The sequence below is a fragment of the Aotus nancymaae genome, unplaced genomic scaffold (genome assembly GCF_030222135.1).
Source record: "Aotus nancymaae isolate 86718 unplaced genomic scaffold, 86718_ANA_hifiasm-v0.15.2.pri h1tg000011l, whole genome shotgun sequence".
NCBI lineage: Eukaryota > Metazoa > Chordata > Mammalia > Primates > Aotidae > Aotus > Aotus nancymaae.
Window position 1 is genome coordinate 86,991,154 of NW_026988422.1, and position 21,680 is coordinate 87,012,833.

Below are 21,680 nucleotides of genomic sequence, written 5' to 3' on the forward strand. Positions count from 1 at the left end.
TCGAGGCACAAGGAAGTGAAGTCACCTGCCATGGTTCCATCCTAAGTAAACAGCAGGTCCAAGACTGAAGCCAGGTGGCCTCGCTCCTAACTCCATCACATCACCTTCCAAGTTTTAGTTTGTGCTCTGGTTGTACGATCTTCATTGAGTTACTTGACCATTCTAAACATCTATTTCCCGAAGTGCAGGATGGGGTTGAAAGGTCCTCTACATTCTCCTCCAGCTTCCTACCCTTTTAGTTGAGAAATGTCTTTTACTTCTTATTTCTTATAGTTCTACACACAATAAACTGTAATCCCCTTTAAACAATACCAGTTTGTGACAACTGCCTTGCCCTCAGCAGAAAATTTGAGTCTTGGGCTCTAAACTCTGGCTCCTTAGAATATAAATAAGCTGGGGCAAGGCATAGTGGCTCATGCCTGTAATACTGGCACTTTCAGAAGCCGAGGTGGGCAAATCACTTGAGCTCAGGAGTTCGAGACCAGCCTGGGTGACATGGCAAAGCGCTGTCTCTACCAAAAACCAAAACAAAACCAACAACAAAATTAGCTAGGCGTGATACACGCCTGTAGTCCCAGCTACTTGGGAGGCTGAGGTGGAAGGACTGCTTGAGCCCGGGAACTGGAGGCTATAGTAAGCTGTGATTGTGCCACTGCCCTCCAGCCCAGGCGAATGAGAGAGACCCTGTCTCAAAAAAAAAAAAAAAAAGAATATTAATAAGCTGAAGGGAGAAGTTTAGTGAGCAAAAGCAAAACAAAACATGAGACAGCACCTACTGAGCTATTCTCTATGCCACCCTTTTAGGCAGAAGTAAAGGGGCAGAGGGTAGAGCGTTACAGGTGGGGAAGATGGGATTCGGAGTCGGGGTATTTTAAGGGAGAGTGAATATGCAGCTCCTGGGCTCATGAAATCCTCTCGCCTCAGCCTCTCAAAGTGCTGGGATTACAGGAGTGAGCCATAGTACCCTGCCCATTTCCAAACTTGATAAAGTAAGAAAAAAATAACCCTTCTCCCCAGGACATTAAGGATTATGTACACATTAATAAGTAAAAGGAAAGACTTTTTATTTAAGTATAGCCAGGTGAGGGAGGGTATAGGTACATGGAGAGCTCAGGTAGAGAGTTAAAATAAATCTTTAGCACTAAAGCAGCACTTTAACTGTCAGTCAGTCTGATCTTCCACTTCAGGGGTATGTTCTCAGAGAGGAAGGACCCTTGTCTAAAGTAAAAGTAGACGAAGAGTTGAGCCCAGAGCCTTGGTGTCCTGGCTCCAGATGTAATGGTGTATTCTAAAAGACAGCCTTAGTAACAATATTTATAGCTACAGAAAGATGATTTAAAAATAGACAGCAGCTCATCCAAGGGCAAATTTTCCTTTACTATAAAATACAAATAAAGGGAAATAACTTGCAATACAGAAATATTATTTTTACAAAGGACTGTCCTTTTATTTGATTTCATTTTTTTAAATATCAGAAGTAATCCATAATCACTATTAAGTAACAAGTTAAAGGTCTTTTAATTGTACAGTGCATATGTGTTCAGAAAAAAAGTCCTTATTTTCTTTAAATTTTAATTCAAAAATACATAGCATATTCCCATGGTTCGAAAATCAAAAGGAACAAAGAGGTATACAATTAACAACCCTCCCTCTCCTCTGTTCTACAGCTACTGTTCCCTTCTCCCCAGGCCAGCAACATCCCCAGTCTCTTAGGTATCTTTCAAAACTGCTTTACACATATACACACACAAGCGGACACATATGCACATGGCTCTTTGGCCATCTTTCCATAAAAGGCAGCTCAGTGTGCACATTCTTTTGCACCATGCTTAATTCATTGAACGTGTTCAGGAGATGGTCTGGGTAAGGGCACAGAGGTTCTTCATGATTTATGGCTGCAGAGCATTCCGCTGTGTGGATGGACCCTAATATATTTAGCTCAACTCTCCTGGTGTGCATTTAGGTTGTTTCTACCAGCAATGCTCAGTGAATAACCCTGTGCATCTATCATTCTGTGTGTGTCAGGGCACAGCTCTAGGATAAAGTCTCAGAAACGAAACTGCTGGGATAAAGGTTTTATGTTTTGTAAGTTTAACAGCTACTGCCAAATTTCTCTCTCTGGAAGATGCCAACTGCCTCCCACAGCAACACAGAAGACTGCCTGTTTCTCGGCATCTTTGTCAACACTGCTATTAACTGTTCTCATCTTTGCCAATGTGACAGGTAAAATATACTATTTCAAGACAGTTTTCTCAGCGTGTCTTTTACTAGAAATAAGGTGAGTATCTTTTCATATATCCTAGGGCCATGTATATTTTCTTTTCTGTGAACTGCATGTGCATGTTTTTCCTATTATTCTACTAAGCTTTTTCTTATCAAATTTTAGGAACTCTTTACATGTAAAGGGAATTAGCCCTCTGCAATGTGAGCTATAAATGCTATTTACCAGTTTATAATTTATCTTTTGACTTTTTTTAGATGGTTATTGCCGTGCAGTTATTTCTGGTTTTGTTTTATTTTTGTTGCCCAGGCTGGAATGCAGTGGTTTGATCTTGGCTCACTTCAACCTCCGCCTCCCAGGTTCAAGCGATTCTTCTGCCTCAGCCTCCCGAGTAGCTGGGAGTATAGGTGAGCACCACTATATCGGCTAATTTTTAGAAGAGATGGGGTTTCACCATGTTGGCCAGGCTGGTCACCAATTCCTGACCTCAAGTGATCTGCCCGGCTCGGCGGATACTAGGATTATAGGCGTGAGTCACCACACCCAGCCTATTTTTATTTTTTGAGATAGGGTCTCTCTCTGCCTCTTTCTGCCCTGGCTGGCTGGAGTACAGTGGCATGATCATGGCTCACTACAGCCTTCACCTCCTGGGCTCAATTGTCCTCCCACCTCAGCCTCTCAAGTAGCTGGGACTACAGGCATACATGACCACAACCGGCTAATATTTGTATTTTCTGTAGAGATGGGGTTTGCCATTGCTTCCCAGGATGGTACTGAACTACTGGGCTCAAGTAATATACTTGCCTCAGCCTTTCAAAGTGCTGAAATTACGGTCCTGAGCCACTGTGCCCAGCCATTGTTTTAAATAATTAATTTATCAGTCTTGTCTTTTATGGTTTAGTGTCACACTTCCAAAGGCCTTGTTCACTTTAAAAAACAAGATCTGGGCCGGGCGCGGTGGCTCACGCCTGTAATCCCAGCACTTTGGGAGGCCGAGGCGGGTGGATCACGAGGTCAAGAGATTGAGACCATCCTGGTCAACATGGTGAAACCCCGTCTCTACTAATACAAAAAATTAGCTGGGCATGGTGGCGCGTGCCTGTAATCCCAGCTACTCAGGAGGCTGAGGCAGGAGAATTGCCTGAACCCAGGAGGCAGAGGTTGCGGTGAGCCGAGATCGCGCCATTACACTCCAGCCTGGGTAACAAGAGCGAAACTCCGTCTCAAAAAATAAAAAAATAAAAATAAATAAGATCTCCCAGAGCTTTTTTCTAATCCTTTCATGGTTTTATATATTTTTTAAATCTAGATGTTTGACCTATCTGGTATTTACCAAAAACAATTCCTTTAAATACCAAGTCCCTTTATATGTCTAGGTACACTGTTTACTTTTTTTTTTGAGACACAGTCTTACTCTTTCGCCAGGCTGGAGTGCAGTGGCACCATCTCAGCTCACTGCAAACTCCGTCTCCCAGATTCAAGCGATTCCCCTGCCTCAGCCTCCTGCGTAAGGTAGGACTACAGGCGTGCACCGCCACGCCCGGTTTTTTGTATTTTAGTAGAGATGGGGTTTCACCATGGCCAGGATGGTCTCAATCTTCTGACCTCATGATCCACCTGTTTCAGCCCCCCAAAGTGCCGGGATTATAGGCATGAGCCACTGTGCCTGGCCTAAGTACACTGTTTAATTAACTTAGAGTCCTGAGAAGGAAGGAAGGGTTGGTGTCTAACAAGTGTGATGTAATTGGCTGGGCACACTGGCTCACACCTATAATCCCAGCACTTTGGGAGGCCGAGGCAGGCAGATCACTTGAGGCCAGGAGTTCAAGACCAGCCTGGCCAACCTGGTGAAACCCCATCTCTATTAAAAATACAAAAATTAGATGGACATAGTGGCAGGCACCTGTAATTCCAACTACTTGAGAGGCTGAGGCAGGAGAATCCCTTGAACCCAGAAGGTAGAGGGTGCAGTGAGCCAAGACTGCACCACTGCACTCCAGCGTGGGTGACAGAGAGTGAAACTCCATCTCCAAAAAAAAAAAAAAAAAAAAAAAAAAAAAAAAAAAGAGAGTGACATAATGGTAAACAATACTAAGAGAAGCCAGAGAAACATGAGATATCAACTTTCCCTCTAGCCACTTGCAAGTGCTGGGATGGGGGCAGGGTGTAAATAATGTAATATTTATTCCTATTTTTCTTAAATTAACTTTTCTAGCAAAAATTAACAAATGAGGAAGAAAGCATTTATCTACCTTGTTCACTGCTCTCAGCTGGGGAGTCCTCGTGTCGAAGGAAAAATTTCACTTCTTCCCTCCGTGGCCCCCATTTCTGAAGATGTTCATACATCATATGATCAAAGGGTATGGGACGTTCTAGGAAAAAGACCACATCTTTTTCACTCCAGAATTAAAATGGCTCCAACCAAAAGTAAATTTTTTAAAAAATTTAAGTGAATGTATATACGCACACATATATGTCTACATGTTAGAATTCAAAGATATTACAAGCACTGAATTTCAACATTAATGAGTAAAAGCAAGAATATGAATAGGAAATAATTTAGGCAACAGATAAACACAAAAAGTATCCATGAAGGCAATCTTGCAACATTAAATAGGGAACACTGAAACATGCCCTTTACAGAACTCATTTATCACAAAACATTGTGTCTCCCATTCATTTGTTTGTTTGTTTGTTTTGAGACGGGGTTTCGCTCTTGTTGCCCAGGCTACAGTGCAATGGCACGATTTTGGCTCACTGCAACCTCTGCCTCCCGGGTTCAAGAGATTCTCCTGCCTCAGCCTCCCAAGTAGCTGGGATTATAGGAAGGCGCCACCACGCCCAGCTAATTTTTTGTATTTAGTATAGATGGAGTTCTACCACGTCAGGCTGGTCTTGAACTCCTGATCTCAGGTTATCCACCAGCCTCAACCTCCCAAAGTGCTAGGATTATAGGTGTGTGCCACCTCGCTGGGTCTTTTTAAGACTGAGTTTCACTCTTATCACTCAGGCTGGAATGCAGTGGCACTGTCTCTGCTCACTGCAACCTTTGCCTGCCGGGTTCAAGTGATTCTCCTGCCTCGGCCTCCTGAATAGCTGGGATTACAGGTGTGCACTGTCATGCCCAGCTAACTTTTGTATTTTTAGTAAAGACAGGGTTTCACCAAGTTTGTCAGGCTGGTGTCGAACTCCTGACCTCATGATCCGCCTGTCTCGGCCTTCCAAAGTGCTGGGATTACAGGCATGAGCCACCTTGCCCAGCCCTTATTCATCTTAATTTATCCTCTAAACTTTATTTTCTGTTTTACATGTGTATATTATCATTTAAAAATAATTGTTTTATTTTGGAATAATTTTAGATTTACAGAAAAGTTACCAACAAAGTACAAAGAGTTCCTGTATATCCTTCATCCACTTTCCCCTAATGCAAACATCTTACATAGCTATGGCATACTATATATACTTCATCCTTGAACACAGGTCTGAACTGAATAGGTCCACTCACATATGAATTTTCTTCCACCTCTGCCACCTGAGACAGCAAAACTGACCTTCTTCCTCCTCCCTCAGCCTACTCAACATAAAGATGAGCAGTGGCTCACGCCTATAATCCCAGCACTTAGGTGAGTGGATCACTTGAGGCCAGGAGTTTGAGACCAGCCTGGCCAACATGGCAAAACCCCATTTCTACTAACAATACAAAAAATTAGCTGGGCATGGTGGTGCGCACCTGTAATCCCAACTACTTGGGAGGCTGAGGCAGGAGAATCACTTGAACCCAGGAGGCAGAGGTTGCAGTGAGCTGAGATTGCACCACTGCACTCTAGTCTGGGTGACAGAGCACAACTCTGTCTCACAAAAAATCAAAACGAAACAAAAAACCATGAAGGATGAAGACCTTTATAATGAGCCACTTCCACTTAATAAATTGTAAATATATTTTCATTTCCTTGTGATTTTCTTAATAACATTTTTTCTCTAGCTTATTTTATTGTAATAATACAGTATATAATACATATGACATATAAAATGTGTTAATTGGCTATTTATGTTATCAGTAAAGTTTCTGGTCAACGAAAGGCTACTAGTAGTTAGGTTTTGGAAGAATCAAAAGTTATACTCGTTTTTCAACTGTGCAGGGGGTCAGTGCCCCCAATCTCCATGTTGTTCAAGGTTCAACTATACTTAATAAATAAACCTTGTTAATAGTGTTGCTCAAATCTTCCCTAATCTTATTTTGACTGTTTGATCTACTAATGTCTAATAGATATATGCCTACAACTGTCCCATTTTGATTTTAGATTTGCCAAATTCATCCTCATAATTTTATAAATTTTGACTTTATATTTTTCAGTTTACATCATTAAATGTACATCTACTTATGAATGTTTAAGCTTCTCGATATATCACTGCTTTTATTATGTCCATCTTTATCCTAACAGTTTAACCTTACATTTTATTTTGCCTGATATTAATGTTGCCAGAAAAGCTTTCTTTTCACCTTTCCCTTCATGTCGACATTTCTGATGGTATTATGCTTGTATGTCTCTTCTACACAGCACAGAACTGGATTTTATTTTTTACCCAATCTGTACCTCTGTCTTAATAAGTAAATTTAATCTATTACGGTTAACATAGTTATGGATTTTTTTTTTGAGACAGAGTCTCGATCTGTCGCCCAGGCTGGAGTGCAGTGGCTCGATCCTGGCTCACTGCAACCTCTGTCTCCCGCGTTCCAGAGATTCTTCTGCCTCAGCCTCCCAAGTAGCTGGGACTACAGGTGCTCAACACCATGCCCAGCTAATTTTTGTATTTTTAGTAGAGAAAGAGTTTCACTATGTAGGCCAGGCTAGTCTCGAACTCCTGACCTTGTGATCCACCCACCTCAGCCTCCCAAAGTGCTGGGATTACAGACGTGAGCCACTGTGCCCAGCCTAATATTCATTCTTACCAGAAGCAACCCCAGCATCCAGTGGTAAAGCCTAGTCTTGGGTTAATTCGGGTGGAACATACCTTTAGTCCTGCAGTTCCACAGGAAACCAACTCTTGGCCTTGTGGCCTATGTCTAGCAGAGGCCAGCAGGACCACAGCTTTGGTCCTGCTCACTGTCTTGTACTTTTGCTCCACAGCAGGTCCACAGGGAGGCTAATCTTCATTGTCACCTATTTATTTTTTTAATGTGAGAATTTTTTTTAGTTTTTATCTATTTTCTGTATAGTTTTTTTTTTTTTTTTGAGATGGAGTCTCATTCTGTCACCAGGCTGGAGTATAGTGGCACAATCTCAGCTCACTGCAACCTCCGGCTCCCTGGTTCAAGGGATTCTCCTGCCTTAGCCTCCCGAGTAGCTGGGACTGCAGGCGTGCACCACTACACCCAGCTAATTTTTGTATTTTTTTTTAGTAGAGAAGGGGTTTCACCATGTTGGCCAAGATGATCTCTATCTTGTGACCTTGTGGTCCGCCCGTCTTGGCCTCCCAAAGTGCTGGGATTACAGGCATGAGTCACCACACCTGGCCTTCTCTATAGTTTTTTATTAATTTGGAGCAGAAGGGGTGCTTCAAAGCACAGACCTAATGCCCCAATTTGGTCAGTCTTAATTCTTAAGGCTGGTTTGAATCTTGTACATTCATTGTCCTTAAATTTTTAATTTATTTTGGTTATTTAGGCAAGAAAGATTCTCATGATTCCCCTCAATTCACACACAGACTTGAACCTTCAAATGGTTATCAAGCTACTTTATTCCATTAATCTTTTTTTTTTAAGACAGAGTCTTGCTCTGTTGCCCAAGCTGGAGTAGAATGGCAGAATCTCAGCTGACTGCAACCTTCACCTCCCTGGCTCAAGCGATCCTCTCACCTCAGCCTCCTGAGTAGCTCGGACCACAGGCACACACCACCACACTCAGCTAATTTTTTGAATTTTTTGTAGAGACAGAGTTCACCACGTTGGCCAGGCTGGTCTTGAATTCCTGATCTCAAGAGATCTACCCATCTGGGTTGCCCAAAGTGCTGGGATTATAGGCATGAACCACCACACCCAGCCTTAACAAATCTTTTACATAATCAAGATGTTTGTATCACGCTGGGTGTGGTGGCTCATGCCTGTAATCCCAGCTCTTTGGGAGGCTGAGGCAGGTGGATCACCTGAGGTTAGGAGTTCAAGACCAACCTGGACAATGTGTCGAAACCCTATCTCTACTAAAAATACAAAAATTAGCCGGGCATGGTGGCACATGTTTATAGTCCCACCTATTTAGGAGGCCAAGGCAGGAGTATCGCTTGAACCCGGGAGATGGAGGTTGCAAAGAGCTGAGATCGCGGTACTGCACTCCAGCCTGGGTGATAGAGTGAGACTCTATCTCAAAAAAAAAAAAAAAAAAAGTTTATATCAGCTCACGTGATCTATCAAGAAGCACTGAAAAGTTGGCATATTAAAAAAAAACCCTAGGGCTGGGTGTGGTGGCTCACATCTGAATGCTGGCACTTTAGGAGGCAGGAGGATCACTTGAGCCCAGGAGTTCAAACCAGTCTGGGAAACACAGTGAGACTTAATTGCTACATTTTTTTTTAATTAGCCGGGTGTGGCGGCACACACCTGTAGTCCCAGCTACTTGAGAGGAGAGGCTGAGGCAGGAGGACTGTTGAACCCAGGAGGTTGAGGCTGCAGCGAGCCATGATTGCACATTGCACTCCGGCCTGGGTAACAGAGCAAGAGCCTGTCTCAAAAAAAGAAAAATGAAAAAAAAAAAAAAAAGATAAAAAATGCTAGAATAATCTGGGGGATAGATTGGTTAACAGATTTCAGCTAATTCTGTTTTTAGTCTCACCGTCTTCAAAATACTAACACCTGCAATTTCTTAAACTTCCCTAGCTGCTTTGGCATGAGTCAGACTTACTGTCATTAACCACCTGTCCATCTGTGTTGAACATTCCAAAATATTATAATGCTATCATATCCTGTTCTTTAACCTTGTAGCTTTAAGCTATTTTATCCCTTTATTGTAATTTTAGTGTAATTTCAGGAGAGAACGAAGATTAATATGGGTGCATGGATGGTTTATTTGTCCTACTTAACTGCAAGTCCATGATATTCTTAGTCTATAAAATAGGGTTTCTCATTAGCCAGGCATAGTAATGCACATCTGTAATCGCAGCTACTCAGGAAGCTGAGGTAGGAGGATCCCTTTAGCCTAGGAGTTCAAGGCTGCAGTAAGCTATGAATGCCACTGCACTCAAGCCTGGATGACAGACCAAGACCCTGTCTCAAAATACCAAAGCAAAAGAAAAAAGAGGGGTTTCTCCTCAGGGAGTCTACAGAACCCTAGAGTTCTATAAGACATCACTAAGTTATAATATCATGAGATATTATAATTGAAAAAAATTAGCATTTTTGAACTTCATACAAAATGTGGTATTAATGCTTAGAGTCATAGACAATGGCCAAGCAGCCCTGTTACCAATGTCAACAGTGGTCTCCTGTGCACAGGACCATGTTCCTTCGATAAAGTTCATTCTCAATTAGGAGTTGGTAATTGGTGAGAAAAGTATCACAGGAAGGAGAGGATGGCAGGCTGATGGCATTCGCTTCTCCCTCCAGAAACATCTCCCCCAACAACTCTTTATATGCTAATGACTGATTCATAGGAACAAACAAGCTCTAGCTCTGAAACAGGAATACTGGAGGGAATTTTTTATTCTACTTAGAGAATATTTATACCTCATGAGCTGACTCCCTGGCTCTACTATTGTGAACACTTAAAAATATACATTGCTAGGTTAAAAGTGAACTGTATTGTGTAATTTTCCTATTTTTTATTTTTTGCAATTCTTTTTTTTTTTTGGAGACAGAGTCTTGCTCTATCATCCAGGTACAATCTCGGACTGCAACCTTTGCCTCCTGGGTTCATGCGTTTCTCCTGCCCCAGCCTCCCGAGCAACTGGGATTATAGGCGTGAATCACTATGTCTGGCTAGTTTTCATATTTTTATTAGAGATGGAGTTTCACCATGTTGACCAGGCTGGTCTTGAATTCCTGACCTCAGGTGATCTGCCTGCCTCGACCTTCCAAAGTGCTGAAATTACAGGTGTGAGCCACTGTGCCCGGCCACTTTATTCTTTTTTATGGCTGAATAATATTCCATTGTATGATATATTTTGTTTATCCATCAGTTGCTGGATATTTGGACTCTGTCTTAGTCTGTTCAGGCTGCCATAAAAAAATACTTTAGACTGGGTAATTTATAAACACCAGAAATCTGTTGTTCATGATTATTAGGCTGGGAAGTCGAAACTCAAGGTGGCAGCAGATGCAGTGTCTGGCTAGGGCTTTCTGTGTTATAGATGGCACCTTCTTGTACCTTGTTATTGTGTCCTCACATGGCCACAGGGGTGAACAAGCTCCCTTGGGCCTATTTTATTTTATTTTTTATCACACCACTGTGCTCTAGCCTGTCCCCCAGGCTGGAGCACAGTGGTATGATCTCAGCTCACTGCAACTTCCACTTCCCAGGTTCAAGCAATTCTTGTGCCTCAGCCTCCTGAGTAGCTGGGATTATAGGCATGCCATCACGCCTGGCTAATTTTTGTGTATTTCTTGTAGACATGGAGTTTTACCATGTTGGCTACGCTGGTCTCCAACTCCTGACCTCAAGTGATCCACTTGCCTCGGCCTCCCAAAGTGCTGGGATCCTGACAGGCGAAGCCACTGCACTCCAGCCTGGGCGACAAGAGTGAGATTCTGTCACAATAAATAAATTAATTAAGTACTGATACTTGTGACAACATGAATAAACCTTGAAAATACTCTATGTGAAAAAAGCCAGACAAAAAAGGCCACATATTCTGTAATTCCACTTATACGAGGTACCTAGAATACTCAAACACATAAAGCCAGAAAGAAGTACAGTGGCTGCCAGGAACTGCAGGAGGGAGAATGGGTAGGTACAGACTTCGGTAAGGGTTGTATAACAATGTGAATATACTTAAAAAGTCACTGGATTACATACTTTAAAATGGGGATTTTTCTGATATGTAAGTATTATCTCAATTTAAAGAAATAAAAAGGAATTCTTGAAATTTTTCCATTGCTACTTATGCTTAGAAGTGAAGAAAAACATCAGCAAGTCCCAAGGCTTCTGGAAAACCACCTGACCATAGGAACACCACAGAACAAACGTGAACATTATTTTTCTTTCTCTCAACACAAGTTTATGGCTGGGTGAGAGACTGTCTCTAAATTTTCAGCACAACCTAAGAACCTGATGTGGAGACAAGAGATAATACTTTGCGAGCTACAATCTAAGCACACATTCAAGGTGAATGTGATTGTAATTTACTGTTCTATTCCTAAATTCTAGATTTGCATAAAGAAAATCTTGCCATTTGTAGAAATATAACTCGCACTATGCTGCTGACTTTTTTCTTTCTTTAAGAAATGGGGTCTCATTCTGCCACCCAGGATATGTACAGTGATAGGATCATAGCTCACTGTAGCTGTAGCCTTGAACTTCTGGGCTCAAGGGATCCTCCTGCCTCAGCCTACTGTAGCTGGGACTAAAGGCATGCACCATCATGCTGGTTCTAGTTTTGTCTTATTTAACAAACATAAAAGGCAAGACAGACATGGTCTCATCTTAGTTGAAAATGAAATCTGGCCAGGCGCGGTGGCTCACGTCTATAATCCCAGCACTTTGGGAGGCCGAGACGGGTGGATCACGAGGTCAAGAGATCGAGACCATCCTGGTCAACATGGTGAAACCCCGTCTCTACTAAAAATGCAAAAATTAGCTGGGCATGGTGGTGTGTGCCTGTAATCCCAGCTACTCAGGAGGCTGAGGCAGGAGAATTGCCTGAACCCAGGAGACGGAGGTTGCGGTGAGCCGAGATCGCGCCATTGCACTCCAGCCTGGGTAACAAGAGTGAAACTCAAAAAAAAAAGAAAAAAAAAGAAAATGAAATCTGTTTGTGCTTAGCTCAAGCTCAAATCAGAACTAAGTATTTACAGAGTAAACAATCACAAGTTAAACATTAAAGAAGTAAATTTCATTCTATATTTTTAGTTTTGAAAGCAACATTTTTTATATACACATATGCCTAAAAAATATTTTTAAAAGCATGTATATTGGCCTTTTATAACTGCAAGGCCATTTTTTGGCTAAATCACGTTCCTTGGTTTTGCATAAAATTGTGTCTTAGGCCACATTTTTATTCATATTGCTTTGACTTATCATTTAGCTTTATTTTTTTACTAATCAACACTGTCGATAAATTTTCATTTTTTTACATTAATTAAAATCAATGTATAAACTTTTACATTTATTAAAATCAATTTACAGCCTATATTTAAATATACCAAGTCTGAACATAACTTTAAATAAAAACTAAAACCCATTTTGTCTAAAGCCAGCTATTTAATAGAAATTTATTGTTGCCCTCTATTCATACATAATTTTTTTTTGTTTGAGACAGAGTCTTCCTCTGTCACCCAGGCTGGAGTGCAATAGCGAGATCTTGGCTCACTGCAACCTCCACCTCCCAGGTTCAAGTGATTTTCTGGCCTCAGCCTCCTGAGTAGCTGGGATTACAGGTGTGTGCCACCACACCTGTAATTTTAGCCCGGCTAATTTTTTTTGTATTTTTAGTAGAGATGGGGTTTCACCATGTTGGTCAGGCTGATCTCAAACTCCTGACCTTGTGATTTGCCTATCTCAGCCTCCTAAAGTGCTGGGATTATGGACGTGAGCCATGGCACTCGGCCTTTTTTTTTTGAGACGGAGTCTTGGTCTGTTGCTGACCAGTCTTGGCTGGAATGCAGTGGCACAATTTTGGCTCACTGCAACCTCCACCTCCTGGGGTCAAGCAATTCTCCTCAGCCTCCCAAGTAGCTGGGACTACAGGTGCCCACCACCATGCTCGGCTAATTTTTGCATTTTTAGTAGAGACAGGGTTTCACAATATTGGCTAGGTTGGTCTAGCCGATATTTCTGTTTCAAAGTAGAAAACACAACTTGATCAATATGGCAAGACCCCATATCTACAAAAAATAAATAAAAGGGTTGTCCAGGCACTGTGCAGTGTGCCTGTGGTCCCACCTACCTGGAAGGCTGAAGTGGAAGGATCCCCTTGAGCCCAGGAGTTTGAGGCTGCAGTGAGCTATGATCACACCACTAGCTCTAACATGGGCAACTGAGCAAGACCTTGTCTCAAAAAAATGAAAAAGAAAAAACACTATTGATCTGGTTAGGCTTCGTGTCCCACCCAAATCTCATCTTGAATTGTAATCCCCATAATCCCCACATGTCAAGGGAGAGACCAGGTGAAGGTCACTGAATCATGGGGGTAGTTTCTCATGAAGTGAGTGAGTTCTCAAGAAAACTGATGGTTTTAAAGTTTTACGAGGGGCTCTTCCCCCTCTGCTCAACAATTCTCCTTCCTGCCACCTTGTGAAGAAGGTGCCTTGCTTCCCCTTCACCATCTGCCATGATTATAAGTTTCCTGGGGCCTCCCCAACCATGCAGAACTGTGAGTAAATTAAACTTTTTTCCTTTATGAATTACTCCATTTCTGGCAGTTCTCTATAGCAGTATGAAAATGGACTAATACAACCACCCTATACATACCATATAATATAAAATATACCTAATTAGCATCTTGTATAAAGGAAATCTTTTATAAGACTTTTAGGCACTTTAATTAAATAAGGTTTAAAAAAATCAAGTAGCGAATTTAACAAAAAATAAAAATGGAAGGTTCTATCTACCTTACTGACTGGCACTAGAACTGACACTTGTGTGGGGAAGGAAACCACACAGAGTACGTAATGACCTGGCCAAATTCATAGACTGTTAAAGGCTGAACTGTGTCCCCACTAAATTAGTCTGCTGTAGTCCTGACCTCAAGTACCTCAAAATGTTACTGTATTTGGAGATAGGATCTTTAAAGAGGCAAGAAGTTAAAATGAAATCAGCAAAGTGGCCCCTAATCCCATATGACTAGTGTCCTTACAAGAGGAGGAGGCTTATCCACAGACAGGCATGGAGGGAAGACATAGGGAAGAGAAGACAACCATCAACAAGTCAAGAAGAGAGACCTCAGAATAAACCAAGCCTGCTGACACCTTCATCTCAGACTTCTAGCCTCCGTCACTGTGAGAACATTAATTATTGTTAACAAATTAACAAATTATTGTTAACAAATTGCCAGTCTGTGGCACTTCATTATGGCAGCGTTAGCAAAGTAATAATGTACAGATTCACAGTGAAATAGCTCTACTGGAAAGCATTGATAATTACTATTGAAGGATTCTATCTATGACATACTGATCATACTGCCAGTAGTTATGGTTGCAATAATTTTTTTTTTTTTTTTTTTTTTTTTGAGACAGAGTTTCACTCCTGTTGCCCAGGCTGGAGTGCAATGGCACAATCTCGGCTCACTGCAACCTCCGCCTCCTAGGTTCAAAGGATTCTCCTGCCTCAGCCTTCCAAGTAGCTGGGATTACAGGTGCCCACCACCACGCCCGGCTAATTTTTTGTATTTTTAGTAGAGACAGGGCTTTACCATGTTGGCCAGCCTGGTCTCAAACTCCTGACCTCAGGTGATCCACCCACCTCAGCCTCCCAAAGTGTCAAAGTGTTGGGATTACAGGCATGAGCCATCACCCCTGGCCAGGTGCAATAATTTTTTTTTTTTTTTTTTGAGTCAGAGTCTTGCTCTGTCACAGAGGCTGGAGTGCAGTGGTGTGATCTCAGCTCACTGCAACCTCCACCTCCCGGTTTCAAGTGATTCTCCTGCCTCAGCCTCCCAAGTAGCTGGGATTACAGGTGCCCATGATCACGCCCGGCTAATTTTTTATATTTTTAGTAGAGATGGGGTTTCACCACGTTGGTCAGGCTGTTCTTGAACTCCTGATCATGATCCACCCATCTCAGACTCCCAGAGTGCTGGGATTACAGGCATGAGCCACTGTGCCCAGTCAGGTGCAATAATTTTTATGTGAGGCTTCTATGAAACCTAAAAAAAAAAAATCCTCTAGGTAAAAGGACTGAGAAAGGCTGTTGAAGTGCTTTCCCTCTCCCTTGGATTGGCATCCACTGGAAGTTACCTTCTCTTCTTCCTAGATCCAGCTTTGCTGGCCGTTTTACTTACTAATCTGTGTTTACTAAGTGCCTGCTATGAGCACTAGAGGCTGGGCATTGGTGATATAATGGTGAACAAACAGACAAGTTCCCGCCTTCGGGAATTTTAGTCCAACAAGACAGAGATAAAAACTACTACTATATTATGTTTTTTGGGTTTTTTTGAGATAGAGTCTTCCTCTGTTGCCCAGGCTGGAATACAGTGGTGCAATCTCAGCTCACTGCAGCCTCTGTCTCCCGAGTTCAAGCAATTCTCTTGTCTCCCAAGTAGCTGGGACTACAGGCGTGTGCCACCATGCCTGGCCAATTTGTGTATTTTTAGTAGAAACAGGGTTTTGCCATGCTGGCCACACTGGTCTTGAACTCCTGGCCTCAAGTTATCTACCCACCTTGGCCTTCCAGAGTGCTGGGATTATAGGCATGAGCCACCATTCCCAGCCTATATCATGTTTTGATAAATACTACAACAGTATTAGCACACAGGGAGGGAGGGACACTTAACACCCTTTGAGATTCACAGAAGGGATGAGAGGCAAAGAATAGATGTTAGCCAAGCTCCTAGGGATTGTTCTAGACAATGAAAGAACATATACAAAAGCCATGATAAATGTACTGTGCTGTGAGACTCTGTGCTCCAGGGGTGGTAGTCCTCATCCTTGAGGAGGTAAAACTGAGAGTTATGATTTGGGATGGGCTTGGAGACAAGGACAGCACCAACTGAATGACTCATATGAAGGAGATAAGCATTCTCAAGCGGCCATAGACCTTTCGGGGCTCTAATACTTATGTAAAAATGTTATTCCCTTACAATGGGAAGGCAGATGAGGAATTAGAACTGGTAACAGGCTGGGCGCGGTGGCTCACACCTGTAATCCCAGCACTTTGGGAGGCCGAGGCGGGTGGATCACGAGGTCAAGAGATCGAGACCATCCTGGTCAACATGGTGAAACCCTGTCTCTACTAAAAATACAAAAAATTAGCTGGGCATGGTGGTGTGTGCCTGTAATCCCAGCTACTCAGGAGGCTGAGGCAGGAGAATTGCCTCAACCCAGGAGGCGGAGGTTGCGGTGAGCCGAGATCACGCCATTGCACTCCAGCCTGGGTAACAAGAGTGAAACTCCGTCTCAAAAAAATAAATAAATAAAAAATAAAAAAAGAACTGGTAACAGGTAACAGAGCACAAAGTGCTAAGAGGCTAAAGAGAAAAACAATGGAATGAATGATTAGGTTCTAACATTGTTCCCCTTAAAAACGTTAATTACAAGGCTGGGCACAGTGGCTCATGACTGTAATCCCAGCACTTTGGGAGGCAAAGGAGGGCGGATCACCTGAGGTCAGGAGTTTGAGACAAGCCTGACCAACATGGAGAAACCCTGTCTCTACTAAAAATACAAAAATTAGCCGGGCATGGTGGTGCATGCCTGTAATCCCAGCTACTCGGGAGGCTGAGACGGGAGAACTGCTTGAACCCAGAAGAAGGAGATTGCAGTGAACCCAGATCACTCCATTGTACTCCAGCCTGGGCAACAAGAGGGAAATTCTGTCTCAAGATAAAAAAAAAGGTAATTACAATTACTTAACTACTTGTTTCCTGCAGCTGTCATTAGGCTAACAATTGAGGGCCTGTCCTTTTACTTCTAATTTAGTAACAATCCAATGTTTATAAAGTCAAGTTTCTCTCCATGTATCCTTAAAATTCTTTACTCTGATTTCTAAAGATAACATTAAAAAGCACAAAACCTTGCAAAAAAATTTGAAATTTATATACCTAATAAGGGGACTTGTATCTAGAATACATAAACAACTTTTACAATTCAGTGACAAAAACACAAATAACCCATTTTTTAAATGGGCAATGGGATGGGGCACAGTGGTTCACACCTGTAATCCCAGCACTTTGAGAGGCTGAGGCAGGTGGATCACTTGAGCCCAGGAGTTCCAGACCAGCCTGGGCAACATGGCAAAAGCCTGTTTCCACAAAAATTAGCCAGGCATGGTGGTGCAGGCCTGTAGTCCCAGCTACTCAGGAGGCTGAGGTGGGAGCACTGCTTAAGCCCAGAAACTGGAGGATGCAGTGAGCCAGGATTGTGCCACTGTACTCCAGCCTGGGCAATAGAGCAAGACCTGGTCTCAAAAAAAAAAAGGGCAAAAGAACGGAATAGACATTTCTCCAAAGAAGATATGCAAATGGCCAATATATGCACATGAAAAAATGTTCACCATCATTAGTCATTAGGAAAATGCAAATCAAAACCACAGTAAGACATATCTTCACAACAACTAGGATGGCTAAAATCAAGCAGACAGTATCAAGTGTTGATGAGAATGTGGAGAAATTCCCCACATCATATACGACTGCAGGGAATGTAAAATGAAGCAACTGCATCAGGAAATAGTCTGGTGGTTCTTGAAAAGGTTAAACACAGAATTACCATATAACCCAGGAATTCCTAGGTTTATACCTAAGAGATATGAAAATATATGTCCGTACAAAAACTCGTACAGGGCCAGCCATGGTAGCTCATGCCTGTAATCCTAGCACTTTGGAGGCCAAGGTAGGTGGACTGCCTGAGCTCAGGAGTTTAAGACCAGCTGGGGCAACATGGCAAAACCTACTAAAAATACAAAAAATTAGCCAGGTGTGGTGGTGTGTGCCTGTAGCCCCAGCTACCTGGGAGGTTGAGGCACAAGAATCCTTTGAACCCAGGAGGTGGAGGTTGCAGTGAGCCAAGATCATGCCACTGCACTCCACTCTGGGGGACAGAGCAAGGCTCCGTCGTGGAAAACAAAAAACAAAACCAAAAACAACTTGTAGGGGTCAGGCACAATGGCGCACGCCTATAATCCCAGCACTTTGGGAGGCCAAGGCAGGTGGAGTGCGAGGTCAGGAAATCGAGACCATCCTGGCCAACATGGTAAAACTCCATCTCTACTAAAATACAAAAAATTAACTAGGCATGGTGTCGCGTGCCTGTAGTCCCAGCTACTTGGGAGGCTAAGGCAGGGGAATCACTTGAACCTGGAAGGCGGAGGCTGCAGTGAGCCGAGATTTCTCCACTGCACTCCAGCCTGGCGACAGAGTGAGACTCCTTCTCAAAAAACAACAAAAAAAGCCTTCTACATGAAAGGTCATAGGAGCATTATTCATAACAGCCAAAAAAAAAAAAAAAAAAAAGAGACAACCCAAACATCTATCACTCTGGCCTGGGAGAGTGAGTGAGATCCTGCCTCCAAAAAAAAAAAAAAAAAAAAGGCAGGGCAAGGTGGCTCACACCTGTAATCCCAGTACTTTGGGAGGTTGAGGAGGGTGGATCACGAGGTCAGGAGATCGAGACCACCCTGGCCAACATGGTGAAACTCGTCTCTACTAAAAATGCAAAAACTGGCTGGGTGTGGTCGCACGTGCCTATAGTCCCGGCTACTCAGGAGACTGAGGCAAGAGAATCACTTGAACCTGGGAGGCAGAGGTTGCAGTGAGCCGAAGATCACGCCACTGCACTCTAGCCTGGTGACAGAGTGAGACGCCGCCTCAAAAACAAACAAATCAACAAACAAAAAAGTATACAAAAAAGCATTTTGTAAAACCCAGCCCTGTGCAATATAATTATTTATTTTAATTACTCAATTCTTTATTACCACAGATAACTAAGAACTAGAAGCAATATTTTCCATTTAATAAACACTAAATTATATGTACTTAGTTGTCTTTTTTCCCCCAGCTTTATCAGAAAAAAAGCAAATCCATCACAAGCTTAGCTAAAAGATGGTGATTTGAATACATGTAACATGTAATGGTGATTTGAATACATGTAACAACCTTTACAGAACCTAATACATACCATTTCCCTTTACAGAACCTAATACATACCATTTCCCCTCCACACTTCAGCTAAATGGCAGCTGCCTTCTCCAGGTTCCTTGCAAAATTCTACGACATCTCGACAGGTTGTTTCTGGTGTTATAGGAACTTCTGTTAAAATCTGTTCATTGTTGCTCAAGAAAACGGTTAATATCATCTGTAAGAGAAAAGATTAAAGCTATAATTTAGATTCCTTATGACGAAGAGAATAATCTGTAAATTTAAAGTGATCCCTCCACCCCCGCAAAAAAAATGCCTACAGGATTATTTTCTGGAAATAATAATAGATAAGCTGATTCTAAAGTTCATGTAGAAAGATGAAAAAGACAAGTCAAGAAAATTCCAAATGAGGAGACTTCTAGAAAAGAAATAGCGCTACCAGATCATTATAAAGCCTCAAAATAACATGGCACCAGTACATATATAGATCAATGGGGCAAAGTCATGTCCCAGAAATAGACCCAATTACCTATGAGAAAATGGCAAATGATGAGGGAGGTATCTCAAAAATCAAGGAGGGAAAAAGACTATACAGTGAGTGATGTTTGAGCAAAATGTAACCAACTGGAAAAAAAATTATTTCATACCATACATTGTACACTAGCATAAGTTCCTAACAGATCAAATATTTAGATACAAATCCTAAAACCATAAAAAGTCCAGAATAAATTCCTTTTCGTAGCCACGGAGTATAGAAGTTGTTTCTAACTAGGACTCAAAAACCAGACACTATTTTTAAAGACTGATATTCAAGTACTCATAAAAGAATCTCATAAAGCAAAAGGACAAAGTAGGGAAAAATATTTGCAACTTGTATTACAAATAAATAGCTAATCTCTTCAATACATAAAGCATTCCTTTCTTTCTTTCTTTCTTTTAAAGATGGGGTTTCACCATGATGGCCAGGCTGGTTTTGAACTCCTGACCTCAGATGATCCACCCACCTCGGCCTCCCAAAGTGCTAGGATTACAGGCGTGAGCCACAGCGCCCAGCTACATAAAGCACTCCTAAAAAATGATAACAAAAAGACCAAAAATCCAATTCCTTAAAAGAAATTGGCCAGGGAAGTGTACTAATATATCACAGTAAAAGAAAAATAAATTATCCTTAAACAGAAAAATACTTATAGTGTAATTGAAAAAATAAAAATTGTCTGGCCTTATTTTATTTTACTTTTTGAGAGAGGGTTTCACTTTGTCATCCAGGCTGAAATGCAGTAGCGAGATCTTGGCTCACCGCACCTTCTGCCTCCTAGGCTCAAGCGATCCTCCTGCCTCAGCCTCCCAAGTAGCTGGAACTACAGGCATGTGCCACCATATCCAGCTAATTTTTGTATTTTTTGTAGAGACAGGGTATCATCATGCTGCCCAGGCTGGTCTCAAAGTCCTGAGTTCAAGCAATCCTACCCCCTCGACCTCCCAAGTACTGGCATTATAGGCATGAGCCACTGTGCCCAGACTTTTTTTTTTAATTTCAAAAAAATACTAACACTTTGATCTAGCATCTTAAGACATCATATTGGAAGGAAAATTTTATTCTTATTTCCCTTGCCTAGGTGGAACAATGAAAGAGATACTTTAAAAACAATACATCTGGCCAGCCGAGGTGGCTCATGCCTGTAATCCCAGCACTTTGGGAGGCCAAGGTGGGTAGATCACCTGAGCTCATGAGTTCAAGACCAGCCTGACCAAAATGGAGAAACCCCATCTCTACTAAAAATACAAAATTAGCCAGGCATGGTGGAACGCTCCTGTAATCCCAGCTACTTGGGAGGTTGAGGCAGGAGAATCACTTGAACCTGGGAGGTGGAGGTTGCAGTGAGCCAAGATCACACCATTACACTCCAGCCTGCGTGACAGAGGGAAACTCCATCTCAAAAAAAAAAAAAAAAAAAAAGAAACACACCTAAAGTAAAATTTAGGCCGGGCGTAGTGGTTCCCGTCTATAATCCCAGCACTTTGGGAGGCCAAGGTGTGTGGATCACCTGAGGTCAGGAATTCAAGACCAGCCTGGCCGGCATGGCGAAACCTCGACTCTGCTAAAACAAAACAAAACTTAGCCAGGTGTGGTGGCCTGCGCCTGTAGTCCCAGCTACTCAGGAGGCTGAGGCATGAGAATCACCTGAACCCTGGCAGGGCAAAGGTTGCAAAGAGCCGAGATTGTACCACTGCACTCCAGCCTGGGCAACACAGCAAGACTCTTTCTCAAAAAAGATTTTTCTTAGAAGTATCCTAAATTCTTACATTCTGAAATTAAGCATCTTTACATCTATGATCAGATTTTATGTAACCAAAATTGATAACAGTTTTAAACTGGTTTCCTTGCCACTAATCTCCCCCAACTGTAACTCCTCACTGTTACTATTTCATTTTCTAAATGTAGGTCAAGTAAAGTTATTCCCTTGCTTAAAATATTTAAGAGCTCCCCACTGCCCAATAGCAGCTCTTCCTAAAACACCTTCTC

At 42.2% G+C, this 21,680-nt stretch overlaps 1 protein-coding gene and 1 non-coding gene across 6 annotated transcripts in view; both read right to left on the reverse strand.

Moving 5' to 3' along the window:
* PPP1R13B (protein phosphatase 1 regulatory subunit 13B) overlaps positions 1-21,680 on the reverse strand; it is a 116,075-nt gene that overhangs the window by 48,035 nt on the left and 46,360 nt on the right. For 4 of the 5 annotated variants that reach the window (XM_064375255.1, XM_064375257.1, XM_064375254.1 and 1 more), the window contains exons 2-3: positions 19,226-19,373; positions 4,474-4,593 (exon numbers count right to left, since the gene is read on the reverse strand). In XM_064375255.1, the coding sequence (XP_064231325.1) occupies positions 4,474-4,593; positions 19,226-19,373 (268 nt within the window). Of the gene's footprint in view, positions 1-4,473; positions 4,594-13,315; positions 13,443-19,225; positions 19,374-21,680 lie in introns of those variants that run through there. The other variant, XM_064375259.1, reaches the window with a different exon arrangement.
* On the reverse strand, positions 19,075-19,153 carry LOC135274454 (small nucleolar RNA SNORD51). Its single transcript, XR_010342278.1, has one exon. It is a non-coding gene; the product is annotated as a small nucleolar RNA SNORD51 (small nucleolar RNA).